The 18,050-nt window shown below is 32.3% G+C and overlaps 2 protein-coding genes across 5 annotated transcripts; both read left to right on the top strand.

The window, feature by feature from the left end:
• Positions 1 to 1,440: 1,440 nt before the first annotated feature.
• On the top strand, positions 1,441 to 9,577 carry LOC145579688 (uncharacterized). Of its 4 annotated transcripts, XM_081636924.1 has the most exons (11): positions 1,441 to 1,655; positions 2,270 to 2,345; positions 2,539 to 2,646; positions 2,916 to 3,032; positions 3,420 to 3,758; positions 5,463 to 5,785; positions 6,166 to 6,265; positions 6,350 to 6,409; positions 7,627 to 7,713; positions 8,552 to 8,692; positions 9,011 to 9,577. In XM_081636924.1, the coding sequence occupies exons 1-11, from the start codon at positions 1,570 to 1,572 to the stop codon at positions 9,338 to 9,340; spliced, it is 1,767 nt and encodes a 588-aa protein (XP_081493050.1). In that variant the 5' UTR covers positions 1,441 to 1,569; the 3' UTR covers positions 9,341 to 9,577. The 4 variants fall into 4 exon arrangements, with proteins under 4 accessions (XP_081493050.1, XP_081493056.1, XP_081493064.1 ...); XM_081636930.1 differs by lacking the exon at positions 8,552 to 8,692; XM_081636938.1 differs by lacking the exon at positions 8,552 to 8,692 and having other exon boundaries at positions 7,608 to 7,713; positions 9,011 to 9,308.
• A 2,159-nt stretch (positions 9,578 to 11,736) lies between these two features.
• On the top strand, positions 11,737 to 13,858 carry LOC145606136 (uncharacterized). Its single transcript, XM_081662192.1, has 2 exons — positions 11,737 to 12,584; positions 13,673 to 13,858. The coding sequence occupies exons 1-2, from the start codon at positions 11,847 to 11,849 to the stop codon at positions 13,856 to 13,858; spliced, it is 924 nt and encodes a 307-aa protein (XP_081518318.1). The 5' UTR covers positions 11,737 to 11,846.
• The last annotated feature ends 4,192 nt before the right edge of the window (positions 13,859 to 18,050 follow it).

Genomic DNA, 18,050 nt, shown 5'->3' with positions numbered 1-18,050 from the left:
GCAAATGTGTCAAGCTATTATGGGGGTTACTTTTTCAAAGCTGTAGAGTTACTCGTTCAGTGTTATAGGGGTTATTCGGTTAGTGTCATATGGGTTATTCGGTTAGTGTCATAGGGGTTATTCCATCAGTGCTATAGGAGGGGTTACTTTGTTCTTTTGCAAGCAACTATTTGAAGAGGCCAATTACGCAAAAAGCGTGTTGTACATATTTTTATTTTGATTATTAGAGAAGTGGAAGTTGTTTGAATTGAGCGGTTGGAGATTTTGAGTTCCATAGTGAATTGTTGATAAATAAACTGTAAATCCGTGCATCCGTGCTAATACATGACACATATTATACACAAAAGAAAATAACACAAAGTGAAATGTTAATAGTGTTTAAGAAAAAAAATGAATTGTTATTATTAGTTATTGCAATCCCTTGAAAAAATACATTTTTTTTTGTTTAAAAAACAAACAAATAAAGTAATGGAATGATAGTTATTTTTTTTTAAAAAAAAAAAAAAAAACCTCAAATGCATGAGATTTGAGGATTGGGGATTTGGAGGGTTGTGGTGAAAACGACTCTGCAATTATATATTTTTTTTTGTTTAAAAAACAAACAAATAAAGTAATGGAATGATAGTTATTTTAAAAAAAACAAAAAAAAAAAAAAAAAAAAAAAAAAAAAAAAAAAAAAAAACCTCAAATGCATGAGATTTGAGGATTGGGGATTTGGAGGGTTGTGGTGAAAACGACTCTGCAATTATATATTAGATTGTACTAATTAAATTGAACTAAAGTGAAATTACATTGAAGAGATTAGTCCTTCGGAGTATACAGAGATTACAAAAACTAATATGGACTAACTAAAAAAGAAAATGAGGCAAATTCAAAAACCGACTTGAATTTAATGACATTTTCATGCTGAAACCATACATTGATACATGCTTTTATGTTTGAGCAGAGTGACCGGGTGATTTATGCAGTTATAGTTTTGCCCACACTCCAAAAAGAAAATATTATCATCAAATCATCAATCATCATTATCAGCTTGTTCAAATTTCCGTTTTCAAAGAGAAATCCTCAGAAATATTTCACACGCAGTTGCAGGTGAAAAAATTAAATGCTCCTTCAATTTCTCTCGCATTTAATGCTTCCAACTTCACACAACTTACCCCAATTCCTTCAATTTATCTGCACTTCTGTTTTCTTCAATTTTTGCTCTTTTGTCCCACTTTTTTAAGGTAATTCGTGTTATCTATTTACTGGGTTCTCAACTCTAAATCATCACCAAAAATAAATAAATAAATAAATCAATTTAATCAATTTCAATTTCAAATTTTTACCTCCAACTTTTTTATATTTAATGTGAAAGTTGATTGAGTAGTCTTTATCAGTTGTCCTTCAACATTTACTACACTAACTCTTCTTTAATTTTGTTAGTTGGAGAACAGTGAATTGGTTTCAATTTATTCACCTATTTTACCACTTTTCAGATGTTGGGAATTGGAAATTAGGGGTTTTTTGGTACAATTTTGACTGTTTAAGAGAAACCCAGGAAAAAAATTCAATCTTTTGAGGTTTTTAATGGAGGGTTTGAGCATAGATAAAGATGAATGTGTTGGTGGGAGGAGAGAGAATGGGGTTTCAATTCATCATAGGCGTTCAAGGAGGTGACAACATTGCTTATTATAAGCCCATTATTTTATTGTTAATTTTCTTGGGTTATGTTTTAAATATTTTTTAAAAATTGTTTTAACTGATAAAATCAAGTTAATTTAGCCTATTTGTTTATGTTGTTCAGTTGGGTTGTTGAATTACTATATGGTACATTGGTACTTCATTAGTTGTGCACTTATGCATATATTCATGGACCAGGACTTTAGTCTATATTTTTGTTGGTGTTTTGTAGCTTTGTGCCAGTTTCTACTTACTAGTATATGGTTAATTGGTTTGGCACTTTATAGCTGCTGAGATAATTTTCATGCTTAACGAAATTTTCGGACTTTGTTCCGCTTATCAGTGGCTGTGAATTGGTCTTAGATCTTGGTAAAATCAAAGCTTTGAAATTATTATAAATGGTGATCCTGCAATGCAGTAACTTGATGGGTGCTTTTATCAATTTAGCATGGAAAAATTTGTGTTACTATGTGATGTACATGGTGCTAATTTGGATGCTATTTAGTATTAGTACTCCAAATGAGAACAATTTGATGTATGAGTAGAGTAGTATACCATATTGGGGTGTTTATATTGCTGCCTAAATGTCTATTTTTTCTCACTTCAGTGCTTCAGACAAGAAAGCTGATATATCAAGATTTGGAGTTCCGTATTCTATTGAGTGCAACCATGATTTATCACTTGTAAGACCACATATTCTCCTTATTGGTTTTGAACCCAGCTTCACTGTATGGTGGTCGGGCTATAAGATGTTAAAATTGTTACAAAATTATATGTTGAAGCTTTGAATCTTGTTGTCTGCTTATTTATTTTTGGATGATGAGTATGGTTAACTTTGACGAATTACATGTTTTTTTGGGTTCTTGTTGTTCATAGGACTCACCGTTTTCAACAAGGACTTTTGGCTCTGAAACCCCTTGTAATGGGCGATCCATTGATTCGAGTACAAGCTCATCAAATCACCGTGCCTCTCTGGAAAAGGATGTAAGTTAGTTTGTTGAATGAATGAATTTAACTAAATAATCCTAATTTTGAAAGAATATCTAATGTCACTATAAGGAGAAAGGGATAGATGTCTTAGCAAGTAGGTATTCCTGTTTCTTGTTATGAAGTATTTGAGTTACGAGTGCAGATAGGGCAAGGACCACTTAAACTTGGGATAATGTTGCTTATGAAATAGGAATCTCAACTTGTTACAGGGTTTTTATATAATGTGCTTAACATAATTATGCATGGTGTAATGCTAATTGCAGGTATATTTGCTACAATCACGTTTGCAGCAAGAGAAGTCTATGCGCATTATGCTGGAGAAAGCAATTGGTCGGGCCTCTAGTGCTTTGTCGCCAGGTCATAGGCATTTTGCCTCTCAGGTAAAACAAAGCCTCTAATATATTAAACCTACTGATGCTTAATGACTCCCACTTGTGGAAATGTTTGAAATCATATTAGCTTTGATCATTGAGGAAACTTGGAACAAATATCAATACAGATGAACAATATAGATCTTATAATATAGGAATTTAACTAATATGAATTTGTGAGTAATTAATTGCATTAGGGCCTCAATAAAACCATGCCTTGATCCACTAGTGGCATAGTTGACTTAGGAGCTTGAATTCTTTTGCTTACTTGTACTTTGTGGAATATTTTTTATTAAGAAAGTAGAAGGTGCAAGTTAATGGTTATTTTTGTCTTTTGGGTGTCTTAAATTCTTAATATTGGGAACTACTGTTGTTAACTTCTCTGAGTTTTATCAGGCAAAGGAGCTGATTGCCGAGATTGAGTTACTTGAAGAAGAGGTTTCCAATAGAGAGCAGCATGTTCTTACTCTTTACAGGAATATCTTTGAGCAGTGTGCCAGTCAGCCATCTTCTGTGCAAACATCTAGCTTGAGTTCTCCTGTTCATACTAAAAATAAACCAAGAAAGCATCCTAGCATAATTTCAAGCGCATTTTGTTCCTCGAAGAAATTCCCTTTGCGAGGTCTTTCGTTAAAAAACATTTCTGCAAAGAAAGATGGCAAGATTAAACATGGCTCATTATGCGTAGGAAAAATAGACATCCATAATGAGAAGCCCTGTTCTAACCAGATCAAGGTATTTTCTAGAATCCAAACACTTTTTTTTTGCTTCGCTTGGTTATGAAATCATGAATTAGTACCATTTTTTTAATAATAATTTCTATCTAGAGTCCCTATCAATTCTTGTCTTGGTCAACAAAATGAACAAAGAAATTGCCAAATTATAACTGATTTCCTTCTCTTTGTAGTGATTAGTGAGTGGATGCTAGATGTTTGAAATGTTGTGATGACCTATTACTTTCACATAAATAGCTATATATGCATTGTAACAATCCCCTCATCATGTAGCACAGAGCCACAGATATTAATCATTGTCATAAATTACATTTGATGGTAATTGCCAACTCTTTAATTTATAGTCTTCTCTTTATAGCGAGTAGATTTCAGAAGCTTGAAATGATGTAATGAGACTGATGATGTAAAACTTTCACATCAATGTCTGCATATGCATTGTAATCAAAGAAACTCTCATCATGTAACATGCATTAACATTGGCACTTGATGTCCATATGGTGTAATAGCTGCAAATGGATACTTTCATTCATGTAGAAAGGGAGGGGGATATGGCAGGTTTGAATGTTTGATATGAGTTCTATGAATAATACGAAGTAATATATAATAATTTGGCTTGTTTGTAAAATGGCCCACAATTTTTGTTGATAAAAATGTCGGGTTTGTTTATTTTACCCCACCCTACCCCCGCTCCACCCCCAGCAAATTGAACTCGAGACTGGAGTCTGTATTCGTACGATTGCTTTGATATCAATGACATGGAAACAAGTGTTTAACTTCTTGGGCTGGGATAGGCTTGTTAGAGCTGAGGCATTCAAATATAGTTATATAGATTAGGTATACTCAAACTTGGCCACCACACCATTTTAAGAAGTGAAAACTACAAAGATGAATTCAGGTGATGAAATAGGTGCTTTGGGTTGTCGGATGCAGGGCTTTTAGGAAGGATCGGTTAGGAATTTGAGAGTAGCAAAGATGTGTATGTTGAGATGAATGTGCAGGAGAAAACATGGGAGGTGACACGAGGTTCTAGCAGTGTGTTGGTGAAGAAAATAAGAAATAGACCATAGGGGTGGGGAAAATGAGTAACTTTAGGTAAACGTGTATGTATTTGTCTCTTTTTTTGTTGAGCAGCAAGCCAGCAACTCTTATTAGTAAACAATTGGTAAAACAATGTAAAACTGTTTCCGTTTCTCATAATTGTTTGTTAGATTTTGTGGCCAAGAACTTCTATTCCAAATAAATGTTTCTCTAGAATCACTTTCTAGAAAATGTGCTTTTCAGAAACAAAAGTTTATTTTCAAATGGCTGAACAGACCCTAACCTTAAGGAAAGTTAGGTCTTAGACCAGCATCAACAGAACGCACTTGGGTTGTTTTTGTTGTTATTTACATCACGTTGCATTGAATATCCTGCCTTTGTGTATGGAGATGAGGAGTTCCTTAGAGTTATTTTTTCTGTCCTGTTGTAATGATGTCATCTGCCAAAAGGTTGATTTAAATGTCTGAATTAGTCAGAGGCTCTTTCATCTGCCACTGACCTGGCTGTCTTCAACTAGTTCAACATGCTGTAATTTATTCTAATTAGGCTGTGCCTGAGCCACTCTCTCCCCCCCCCCCCCCCCCTCCTCCCCTTCTGTCCCCTCTAAGTTTGGGACATTGATATTTGTTCTACACTTCTACTTAGATTTCTATTTTGTGCATTTCAGGTTCATGGAAAGTCATCAGACATAGTGAAGAATTCTGGTGTGCGAACATTGAAGGATTACCTTCATCAGTGCCCTAGCAAATTGTCTGAGGAAATGGTTAAGTGTATGGCTGCAGTTTACTGCTGGTTTTGCAGTGCTGCATCTACAAGCTCGGAAAATTTAAAGAATCATCAATCATCTGGTGTCTCAAAGTCTTGTGGTGATTTTAATCCCCAGCTTGGCAGCCAGAAAAAACATACTTCGAAATCCATGCTAGAGATATCATCAATGCCAACTGACAAAAAACAAGTTTCTCGTGCATCTTATGCAATCACCAGCTATAGGTGGGTTTCATTATTAAACATTACTCTTATGGCTGGAAGAGAATATTTCCCTCATTAGTGGCAAAGTGGCAATGGCTCCTTATGCGGTCAAACCCAAAACTGTAATGTGCTGTTTACAAGTTTGTGTTTTACAATCCAATTGCTTTGCAAAAGGGTAATTGGAACTTAGGATAGATATGCTGTCATTGCGCTGGTTTTTTTTTTTTTTCTAAGTAAAATTTTGGATCTTAGATCCATGAATACCTGTAAATTTCAGGTTTACTAACTCACCATATATTTTCCTGATCAGTGGCGTAAATGTTTGGTACTTCTATCTTACACACATGAAAATTCTAAAGTATGTGTAAATTTTGAACTCAAACCTTTTTTTCCACTTGCAGAGAACTCGTTGAGCAACTAAAAAGGGTTAATGTGAGCCAAATGGAAGTCGAAGCCCAGATTGCATTTTGGATCAACATCTATAATTCACTCATAATGCATGTATGGATTACAATATGAAATTGTAGTTTAATATTTGCATGTTATATATATTTATTGTAACTCTTTGATCCTTGTATTTTGTAGGCATATTTAGCGTACGGAATCCCCCATAGCTCTCTGAGAAGACTAGCTCTGTTTCATAAGGTAGTGCAATTACATGATGTTCTTATTGATGCATCAGGTCATGCTATAATGACAAGGGATATTATTTGGCATATTAAGCAATGTGTCCCTTACAAATAAAGTCACTTTGATATCAAAGAAACATTTTTTCTTGTCCTGCAATTCTCAATACCATCCTCCTTTCAAGGGTTCTTTTAGAATCCTGCTGTTTGAAAGGGATCCAAATAATAAATTGCAACATTTTGATCAACCCAACTAAACAGCTTAAAAGCTGGGTTTGAGACGCATTTTATTCACTTGATTTTCACTTACTATAACTTATTTTAGTTGTAAATTGAACTATTGGTGACCCTTGATGAAAATTATTTAGACTTATTGTTCTAGAACCTGTACTACTCCCTCTATTCCTAAATGCTTGCAATACATGTGTTTGCGTGTAGTTTTAGGAAAGCTTGTGGGTTAGTATATTGAATTGAATAAACTAATCTACAAGTAGAGCTAATGGGGGCTATGGGGTTATTTTTAATTGTTGTGGAAGAGAAAAATAATAAAGAATTAGTGCAAGTGGGGTTAGTGGGAAAAAGAAACAATAAAATAATTGTGGAGACCGTGCCAAAATAAGTATTTGGAAACAGACAAAAGAGGCAAGTGTTGCAACTCTTGCAAGTATTTAGGAACAGAGAGTATCAAAACCTATTAACCCTTATTTGAATTTGTCTAACTTATTAACCCTTAAATAAGTGGAAATAAGGTGAACAGTACATGTAAAGGGGTCAAGGGTGACCTATTATGTTTGTACCTGGAGTGGATGATACCACAAGCCATTTTAATTTTGAACCTTGTCAGGCATGATACATGATTTTGTTATAAGGTTTCGCATAGTGCTTTGTCTGGCTCATGAATGGTGAGGATCAGGATTAAATTGATGATTCAAAAACATATGTGTGTTTTTGCTTTACCTTTGACCAAATTTCTTTTATTTTCTAGCTACATGTTCTTAGTGATAGCTTTAGTAATGTTTCAAATAGCATTATTCTTAAGAAATGCCTTTAAATAATTGTGTATGAGAGGTTGGCTTCTCAAATAAAATATGTAATTCATAAAAGGGGTTGCTAAAGCTCTTATTTTCAAGGATACTATTAGTCTCTTAGCTTAATGATTCGATAATAATTCTGTTTTTTCACAAATTTTTACATCATACAACCTGATGAATTGACAGGTTTATCTGTGTAGTGCAGGCGGGCTACAACATTGGTGGCATAGTTGTCACTGCAAATGCCATAGAACACTCAATCTTCTGCTTTCGTACACCTCGAGTTGGTGGGGTAATTGCTTCTGGCTATTCTCTATCATTAATGTAGCTTAAGGATTGTAGTCTCCAGATTGTAACTTGCCATCTGCTTGTGTCCTGATACTTGATTCATATGGATTTGCCTTCAAAATTTTGTTAATACTCAAAATAATGTTAAAGAATCACTATTTGTTGTTGGCTGTCCTTTAATTAAGTGACTTTACTATCCCTAAAAATAATGAAGATGTATCATGTATGTGTATAGCTTTATGTACTTATTCGAACCTTCCTATTTACACACTTCTCTCTCTTCCCGATATCCATAAGGAAAGTAGGTTTTATTTTTCAAACCTTCCAATATTTTCTTAAACTGAACCTCTAACATAAAGAGAGCTTCTTTTTGGAATTGAGTAATGTACTGCTCTTCATCTATTGATTTCACCTCCTCTATCCTGTTAGGCTGATATTTACTCACATCTTTGAAAATAAATATGTGCCTGCCAAATTGCGTTGCAGGTGAGAGAATGGTAGACTGGCATCCTTCCCTTGTAGAAAAGTTTTTGTACAGGAGCATCCTTCATTTCCTTTTCCTTATGAAACATGGAGAGAGAAAACAGTGGTGTGAAATCAAACTAAAATTTTAACTGGAAAAGATTAGGTATAGAGTGATTGCGGAAAGGGTTTTTTTTATTATTTTTTATTTTTAATTGTTGCAGGATAATTTCCTATGTCTGCTTGGATGAAATTCTTGCATTTTCACAATTTTAAATTTTTTTTATTGTTTATCAGCATCATCTATGCAATCTTTTTGCTTCAGTTGCATAGGAGTCGAAGAAAAACGTGCCTTCACTAAGTAGTATTTGTTTGTGCAGTGGGTTGAAACCTTTCTATCGACTGCCTTCAGAAAGAAATCTGGAGATGAGAAGCAACTCCTTAGCTCAAAACTCAGTCTTCCTGATTCACAATCCCTTGTTTGCTTTGCACTCTGCACTGGAGCCTACTCCGATCCTGTGGTAACTTCCTTGCTCTTGGACTACCTCCATTATCTATTATTGTGGTATAAACCGTAAACACAAATCTCAATCTTTACTGTTGTATAAATGGGACTGACTTGAATGCATTAATCACAATTGATAAGCTGATTAAGGTCTATCATGCGGCTTAGGACAAAATTAACCAAGACATTTATCTGAAACATTTGGGCTTTGATAAATTTAATTAATGTGTTCCTAAACCATGGAAACTTTTTGCATTTATATTTGCTCTGTCAGTCTGCTTCTGTTATGTATTATTACTCATGATGTATAAAGTTACGTATCTATGACATCCAGCTGAAGGTCTACACAGCAGCCAATGTCAAAGACGAGTTAGAACAGGCAACGAGGGAGTTTCTTGTATCCAACATAATTATAAAGAAATCAAAGAAGGTATTTCTGCCAAAGATGCTCGAAAGGTATTCAAGAGAAGCTTCCATAGGAACTGACGAACTTCTCAAGTGGGTTTGCAAGAATGTTGATAAGAAGCTCCAAGACTCAATTCAGCGATGCCTTGATTCTAAGAACTGCAAGAAAGCATCTCAGGTAATAGAGTGGTTACCATACAGCTCTAAATTTAGATATGTATTCTCAGAAGGACTTGCTACAAAACCTTGGTGGGTTTGATAGCTTTTGATTTTCTACTGCCTCTATGATGAGAACATATGGAGCGCGTTCCATGATCAAGTGTTAGAAGATCAATTTTCCCCAAACATTGTATTAGGTTAATGCATAACCTAGACTTAAACTAATCTTCTGCCTTGTTACTTTGTACAGGAGTTTTCTAGGTCCTTTTTAGTTTATGAATCCACATGCTTTCAGTTACAATCTATCCCTAAAATCCAAACTCTGTCTTACAAAGATGTTTTACTGGCCGTCCTAACATCGTGATGGTTTTTAGGCTGCAAACACCGTGTAAAAGTCAATTTTTTTATGACCATGCGTACTACAACACTCAAATTACAACCGAAGGCTATCGTAGGTATTAACGATGTTTTTTAGACCATTGCCCTTAGTTTATTTGCGAATTAATCTATCTATTTTTATTTAATTTATAATCTTAATTATTTTTTTTCTTAACATTGTATATTGTGTGACAAACACTGATACACAAATACAATTAAAGTAAAATTACAAGAATTGTTTCAAAAAAAAAAAAATACAAGAATTGAATTCCCTAAATGCTTCGTAAGGGGTGTGAAATAAAAATGAGAAATAAAGGAATGATTTGACAGAAATTGTAGGAAAGAGGATTGGGTCAAAAAAAAAAAAAAAAAAAAAAAAAAAAAAAGAGGGCGTGGATTGGGGAAGAAGACAGAAAATTAAGGAATGATTTGAGAGCTTAATATGGAGGAGTTAGTTAAGAAATATTCCCTCTAAACAAAGTTACTAAGATATTTTGTGAGTACTCAGCAAGAAAACTGAGTTTTTTTTTTTTTTTTTTTTTTGACACATGTATAATTAATTTTCTACTTAAATAAAATTGTAAGTTTTATGCCTGTCAAAAAAAAAAATGTAAATTTTATGGACTAAAATTGTGTTGCTGTTGCTTATGCTAATGAAGTTTTAAATCTTGTTAATTACTACGTAAATTAATTAAACAATTGTGTAGTTTAGGATTAAGGATCAACCCTTATTGTATTATCCATCAAATAGATGTAGCATTATTTGCTTTTTAAAAACGTTTTATTTTTTATTTACATTAACTTTTAGGTTAAAGTAAAATTTTAGTACTCTAAAGAAAGGCTAAATTATAATTGACGGATATAAAAATAAATAGTGGAACTCATACTATAATATTTATGACAAATGCATTTTATTATATTCCTAAAATTAGAATACATTGTTTAGAATGCCATAAAGTTGATAATTTATTGCAAAATTTCACTTCATATACGAGCATTTTTTATTTTTTTGAACGGGAGGAGCATTTTTTATTTGTTGAATGTAAAATCGATCCATCAAGTAGTACTTTGTTCAAAAAGTATTATGTTTACTTTGTTGTATGGGCATAAATCTAAAATGATATTGGACCGACCGTGAGTAATTTCTAGCTCATGATCCATGCCTTTTGAGGCCCTTACATTATCATTCAAATAAAAGTGAGTTGTTATGATTCTAGTCCAGCAAAAAAACAAAGAAAACCCAATAATTAAGGTAAGAAAAACTAGTACAAAATTCAATTGCGCAGTTGAAATTACGAACAACTTAACCCAATATAAATAGAACTGAAGAAGATTTTGTTAAAATACCGAGTATTCCATATTATAAATTACATGAGGCCCATCTATTAAAATATGGTAGACATACTATATTGGATTTTATTAACATCAATCACTTTAGTCGTGAGAAATGAAAAGATTTTAGCCTATATATGTTGTATGGGACATAAAATTCTAGCAATATAAGTCCATTATAGCGTTATCTAAACCTTTCATAACGAACCAAATAAAAGTTGGATTATTTAATTTATGTAATACTCTATTCAAAAACAACAAAATTGCAACATTTTTTGACAAGAAAATTGTAATACTTAATTGCATAATACTACTACATATAAACATTTAATATATTTTCTAAGTTCCTGTCAAAAAATACAAATTTTCTAAGTTAGTACTCCGTATTAATTTGAAAATGCATTATTCATGGTAAAAATATTCATAAAATAACATACGGAACATAATTAGTGCTGAATTTAATTTGCTCCCTAATATTTATGTAGTCATCATTTTTCTGTACTGTACTAATTTTATTAATCTTTGAATTAAGATCAGGATTTTTTTAAAACAAAATTAATTACACATTGTAATTTTGCATTAACCCCAACCTAAAAAGAAATACAAAACAATAATAAAAAATAAATAAATAATAAAAAAAAAGGCGCGAAAGAAATGTAATATACCCCCTGAAAACCCTAACTGCTCAAACCTCGGATCCTCCAAAAGTTTAGTGACAGTTATTCTCCCACTTCTCACTCTCTCTTTCTCTCTCCTCTTCCTCTCTTTCTCTCTCTAGCAGTTTATAGCAGTTACTCCTCTCATTCTCTCTTACTCAACTCTACTCTCTAGTCTTTGCTCAGTCTTTTCTTTCTCTCTTAAATCCCCTGTTTTTCCTCAGCTTAGACAACAAATCTATGGCTTTAGATTGGCAAAATCCTAACTACTTCCTTAACCAATCTTACCCTTTTCACCAATTTCATTTCCAAGATCCTAACAACATTCTTTCACCACCTATTGAAACAGAGCTCCTCTGTTTTGATCCTCTGCCTCCTTCGCTTTTCGACTTCGATGAGCCCCTGTTTGATCCCATCCCTTTACAACAGCTTGATTTCAACTATGATTGCAACATTCAGAACTGCAATAACAACTTCTCCCCGTTTTCGTATGTCGATTTCCAACCTCCAGTGATCGTGCCGGCCGAGGAAATTCTCTCAGTCGAGGATAATGATTATTACCCCTCTCAATTCACTACCCCTTTTTACAAGAAACAGAGGGTTTCAGCTCATCTCCCCTGTTTCAATGAATCCTACATTCCTGAAGCTCTCGCGGTGCCGGAGTTTAGTGTTGATTATGTGAATGATAATTTTAATAATTCCCACAATTATGGTTATTGTTGCAATGGAAATGAGGGTGGAGCTAATTTTAATGAAGGGTGTGGGAGTAATGGAAATAAGGCGAAGGCGGTATCGGCCCAGAGTAAGGCAGCTAGAGAAAGGAGGAGGAAGATTACTGAGAAGACTCAGGAATTAGGGAAGTTAATTCCTGGAGGTAATAAGATGAATACTGCTGAAATGTTTCAAGCTGCTGCTAAATATGTTAAGTTTATGCAAGCTCAAATGGGAATTCTTCAGTCTATCAAAACATTACAACAGGTAATTTTCATTTGATTTGATTGTATATTACTCATTTTTATTATTTCAGCTCTTTTTTCTTCTGTTTTTTAGCTGATTTTTTTTTTTTTTTTCTATTTCTATTAAAGAATCATGATTTAGTATATTAATTAGGATTTATTATTGCACTATTTTGTTGATATAAAAGCAATATCTAGAATTGTTCCTAGACAAGATTTAAAGGTCACAAACAAGTCGTTCGAATTGATTGTTATGAAGTGTTATGTTATGTTTTTTTCGGATTGAGTCAAGTTGAGTTCTCTTGAAGTGTCACGTGTCAATTGAGCACCAACAATGATGGAGTCAAATATTGATTGCAAGAATACAATAATGAGAGTGACTCACTAATATACTTGTATATAATAGTCATGGTATCATATCTTATCAAAACATGTTGAATTGCTCCCCTATTTTTCCTTTCAAAAGTTGCTCTCTTGTAACAATTAATGAAACAAGATTTGTACTAACATGACAGTTTCTTTTGGAACATTATCGATTTAGTAGTTGATTTTGCAAACATTTGTTATCCTTATTTAATTTATTGTCTGTGTTTTTAAGAGATAGATTATTATTATCAGAGTTATAAAATTGATTTTACATTTCAGGTTTTTTTTTTTTTTTTTTACTAACCTTGGTAGTGCTTTGACTGCTATAGCAGTTATTAGACAAGCTTGTGACCTAAATAAAAATTTGTTACTATCCATTGTTTAGCTGTCAAAATTAAAACCACTATTTTAGGCATAATAATAGGAAAACAGTTATTATTTGACTAACTTTTTTTTTAGGAAGACTAATTTATTTATTTAGTTATTTGTCACTTTTTTATTTTTTATTTTTTTAATTTATAGGCAAGTTACAATATGCTTTGTAAATATTTTGTGAACAACGCAATAGTCTAATCGATGTTGATGAATAGATATTAATGATCAAGATACGACTCCTAGTATGAGTTTGTTGAATTTACATGTGTTTACTGGTGTACACTATAAATCCGTAATCTCGCACCAAAAAAAAAAAAAAAATCCGTAATCTGAATTGGAATATGTATTTGGATTTGTCAATTTTTGCAGGATAATGACAAAAAGGCCAATTTAAGCAACCTTCCAATTTTGTCATCAAGTATAGTTCAAGAGAAGCTATATGCAAAGGAGCAGTGTTTAGTTCCCTTGGAACTTCTTCCAATACTTGAAGAACATTGTGATGATTATGAGGCAGATCCATCAATTAAACAACAAATCAAGGATCTTCTTCACTAACAATGTTGTTAATTATTCGATGTTGTTTTAGAAGTCCAACATATGTTGCATATATGCCAATTCTAATTTTAGTTACTAATCACCTAATAGGCTAATATGTATTCTTTGCATATTGATTCCCTAGATTAGTTTTTGTTTATATGCTAATATTTTTTGTTGGTCATCACACGGGGTGTATTTTTACTACTCCGATAGTTATTTGTTTATTAATTAGGGTTGTTTTAGGTTTAACCGTTGAAATTAGGAGGAGTTGTTTTAAAATTTGTTATCTCATATTTGTGGTTGTAGCCTTGTAGTTTTATTTGTTTTACTCGTATTAAATAAAATGGTAATTCAATTTTCTATTCTTTATATCATCTCATTTTATCTTGTGGCTGTACTTATATTTGATGTAATAGAAAGACTAATTATTGAGATCAGTAGCAAATATAGACTTACAGTTCATGTACATGTTGTATACTTTTAAAAAAAAAAATAAAAAAATTGAAAAAAAAGGTGGTATTGTGAAAACTATAAATTTTTATTTTTTTATTTATTATTTTTTTTATTATTATTTTTTTTTTGCTGTCTAGCAAGAAAAATTCTACATTACTGATGTTAGTCATGAGTTTATTTTTACATGTAATAATCTTTCCAATGTTGATTAGCATAGTTATTTTTACCCATAAAATGCCATAACAAATACTCTATAAATACGTTATAAGTAAAATTTATGAACGAAGAACAAATTAGGACAAAAATGTTTAAATAAGTTATGGCAAGCTCAGTTAAGTTTAAATAAGTTTAAATTTTATATCATTTGCTTTATTAGTTGTAGGCAAATTTTTATATGTGGCAGGCCACATGGTGTGGCCAGTCCGTTTTATATAACAGACTCCGTTATACCAAACGGGTCCGTTATTTTAAATTAAAAAAAAACGTGTCTTTCTTTTTTTTTCATTTTATTACATCAAAAGGTTCTTCTTTCCCAAAGTTTTCTCATTTTCTCTGTTTCCATTTTCTCTCTCCTCAAATTATTCTCCTCAAATTCTCTCTCCTCTAAATTGTTCTTTTCGTTAATAATGACTAAAATCAAGATAATCTTCCCCAAGATAAAGAAAGGATCGACATATACGCTGAACTCTCCTACTTCTGATATAAATCAAACCCTAATTTTAGTAATTTTTCGATTTTCTTGTCATCTATGCTCTGCAATTTGAACAAGCATCGTGAGATTGTTTTTTGTGGTGTGAAAGAATTTTCGTGAGTAGAAATCAAGCAATTTATGAAGAATTACTAGAGAATGAAAAGAAAAAAAAGGCAGATGAAATGGAGGCTGCTAAGAAGATGCTGGAGGAACTTGCTAATGTAGAAGATACAACAATAGTTACTTTTTTCATTATGTAGGGATTACTTTTAATTTAAAAATTACAGTGTACTTGTTTTAGGGGTTACTCGTTGAATTGGTTTTATAGGGAGGGGTTACTTGTTGATTTTACAAGGGTTATTTGTAAAGTTTTAGGGGGTTATTACTTGTTACTCGTAGTTTATTAGGAGTTACTTGTTAGTTTTACAGAATTTGTTGTTAAATTAGAGGGGTTACTTGTTAATTTTTGTTAAGTTTCAGGTGTTACTTGTTAGTTTTATAGGGGTTACTTGTTATTTTTATGAGTTACTTGTTAATTTTTGTTAGGGTTACTTGTTTATTTTAGTGGTTACTTGTTAATTTTTGTTAGGGTTACTTGTTTCTTTTCGGGGTTACTTGTTAATTTTTGTTATGGTTACTTGTTTATTTTAGGGGTTACTTGTTAATTATACAGGGGTTACTTGTTAATTTTATAGGGGTTACTTGTTAATTTTTGTTAGGGTTACTATTTTATTTTAGGGGTTACTTGTTAATTTTTGTTAGGGTTACTTGTAATTTTATAGGGGTTACTTGTTAATTTTTGTTATGGTTACTTGTTTATTTTAGGGTTACTTGTTAATTATTATTAGGGTTACTTGTTTATTTTAGGGGTTACTTGTTAATTTTATAAGGGTTACTTGTTTATTTTAGGGGTTACTTGTTAATTATTGTTAGGGTTACTTGTTTATTTTAGGGGTTACTTGTTAATTTTATAGGGGTTACTTGTTAATTTTTGTTAGGGTTACTTGTTTATTTTAGGGGTTACTTGTTAGTTTAACAAGGGTTAGTTGTTAATTTTAGGGGTTACTTGTTAGTTTAACAAGGGTTAGTTGTTAATTTTAGGGGTTACTTGTTAATTTTTGTTAGGGTTACTTGTTAATTTTAGGGGTTACTTGTTAATTTTTGTTAGGGTTACTTGTTTATTTAAGGGGTTACTTGTTAGTTTAACAGGGGTTACTTGTTAATTTTATAAGGGTTACTTGTTAATTTTTGTTAGGGTTACTTGTTTATTTAAGGGGTTACTTGTTAGTTTAACAGGGGTTACTTGTTAATTTTATAAGGGTTACTTGTTAATTTTTGTTAGGGTTACTTGTTTATTTTAGGGGTTACTTGTTAATTTTTGTTAGGGTTACTTGTTTATTTTAGGGGTTACTTGTTAGTTTAACAGGAGTTACTTGTTAATTTTATAGGGGTTACTTGTTAATTTTTGTTAGGGTTACTTGTTTATTTTAGGGGTTACTTGTTAATTTTTGTTATGGTTACTTGTTTACTTTAGGGGTTACTTGTTAGTTTAACGGGGGTTACTTGTTAATTATTGTTAGGGTTACTTGTTAGTTTAACAAGGGTTACTTGTTAATTTTACAGGGGTTAGTTATTAGTTTTACAGGGGTTGCATGTTAATTTTACAGGGGTTACTTGTTAATTTCTTCAATTTCATTGTATCTGTTTTCATCTTCCAGATCCAATACCTGATTACTGGTTTGGATTTCAAGATTCATCAAAGAATCTTCAATTTGTTCGATCTCTAATGATTCTTGTGAATCAGGTAATTTTTCGAATTCTTCTGCCATTGTTATTCTTTAATTTCTGGAAGAAAAATTGTGTGAGGTTTCGCTCAATTTTCGCATTCGTTCCTCGTAAATGAGTTGTTATGGGTTTTAAGGTTTAGAAACTTGCGCGTGTTTTGTAGAGTCATTTTGTTCAGCGCTTGTTTCCTAATCTCGTTATGCGCGCGTCGTTCTCCGTTATTTTGCTGACTTGGAAGCAGGCCACACGGTGTGGCCTGCTGCACCAAAAAGGCGCCGTTTTCATATACATCCAATTTTATCTAGTATTTTGGCAGTTGTCCATGTTCAACTGCTCAAACAAGCTAAGCAAATCAAGTTTGCTATTGTTTTTCAATTACTTTGATAAATTTGTTACTTCGTTTGCAAGTAAGAAAAGTTAAATGAAACAAGGTGTATGTAACAAATTTTCTTTTGCAGAAAATGAGTAAAATTAAGTAGCTTATTTTGTTGAAAATGGTAAAATTTGATAATTGACCGTGGATACTATACAACCGTTCGTATAATTAAAATTATCACCCTGAATTGATTGAATTCTAATAACTTAAGTTAAAAGAAACAAGAGTGTAACATATTTTCTTTTGCGAAAAATGAGTAAAATTAAGTAGCTCATTTTGTCCAAATGGTACAATCACTAAAATAATTAAAATATCACGGTGAATAGATTGAATTCATATGTTCTATAATAACTTGTTACGGAGTATTTAATTAGATTTTACAATTCTTTATTAAATCACCGCTTCATTATACAATAAATAACTACTACTAGTACACGTGTAATGGTAGAATTTTAAGAGGTGCATTTAAAAGCGGTATGAATAAAGTGTTAAAAAATTAAAATTTATAAATGTATCTTCTCGTTTATGTTTACAATTAGGTCGACATTGATCCTAATTTAATTTTTCTCACTTAATAATTTCTATTAAGATTTTTAAAATTATTTTTTAAAGAAATTAAAGGATTGAAAAGACTCCCTAAAACCTTTAAAAGGTGTACTAGGAGGCAAAAACTTGCGTGATCCATCCACCAATCCTCAACCACGTGCTCATCATGTGACACCCCCTATAGGATAACTCAAGAATCAACAAGACACAGACAGTCACTGCACTACTAAAACCTACGGAGAAACTAAAACCCTAAACTCACATCCCAAGTTACCAAACTCCCCTCACCGCCCAATCAAAACGCTCCACCACATCACTCTCTTACCGACTTTCACACAACTCTGTCACCGCCATGTCAA

The sequence above is a fragment of the Chenopodium album genome, chromosome 2, assembly GCF_948465745.1.
Source record: "Chenopodium album chromosome 2, dcCheAlbu1.1, whole genome shotgun sequence".
Lineage (NCBI taxonomy): Eukaryota > Viridiplantae > Streptophyta > Magnoliopsida > Caryophyllales > Amaranthaceae > Chenopodium > Chenopodium album.
Note: the sequence above shows the minus strand (reverse complement) of the source record. Positions and strands in the feature narration are given on the sequence as shown.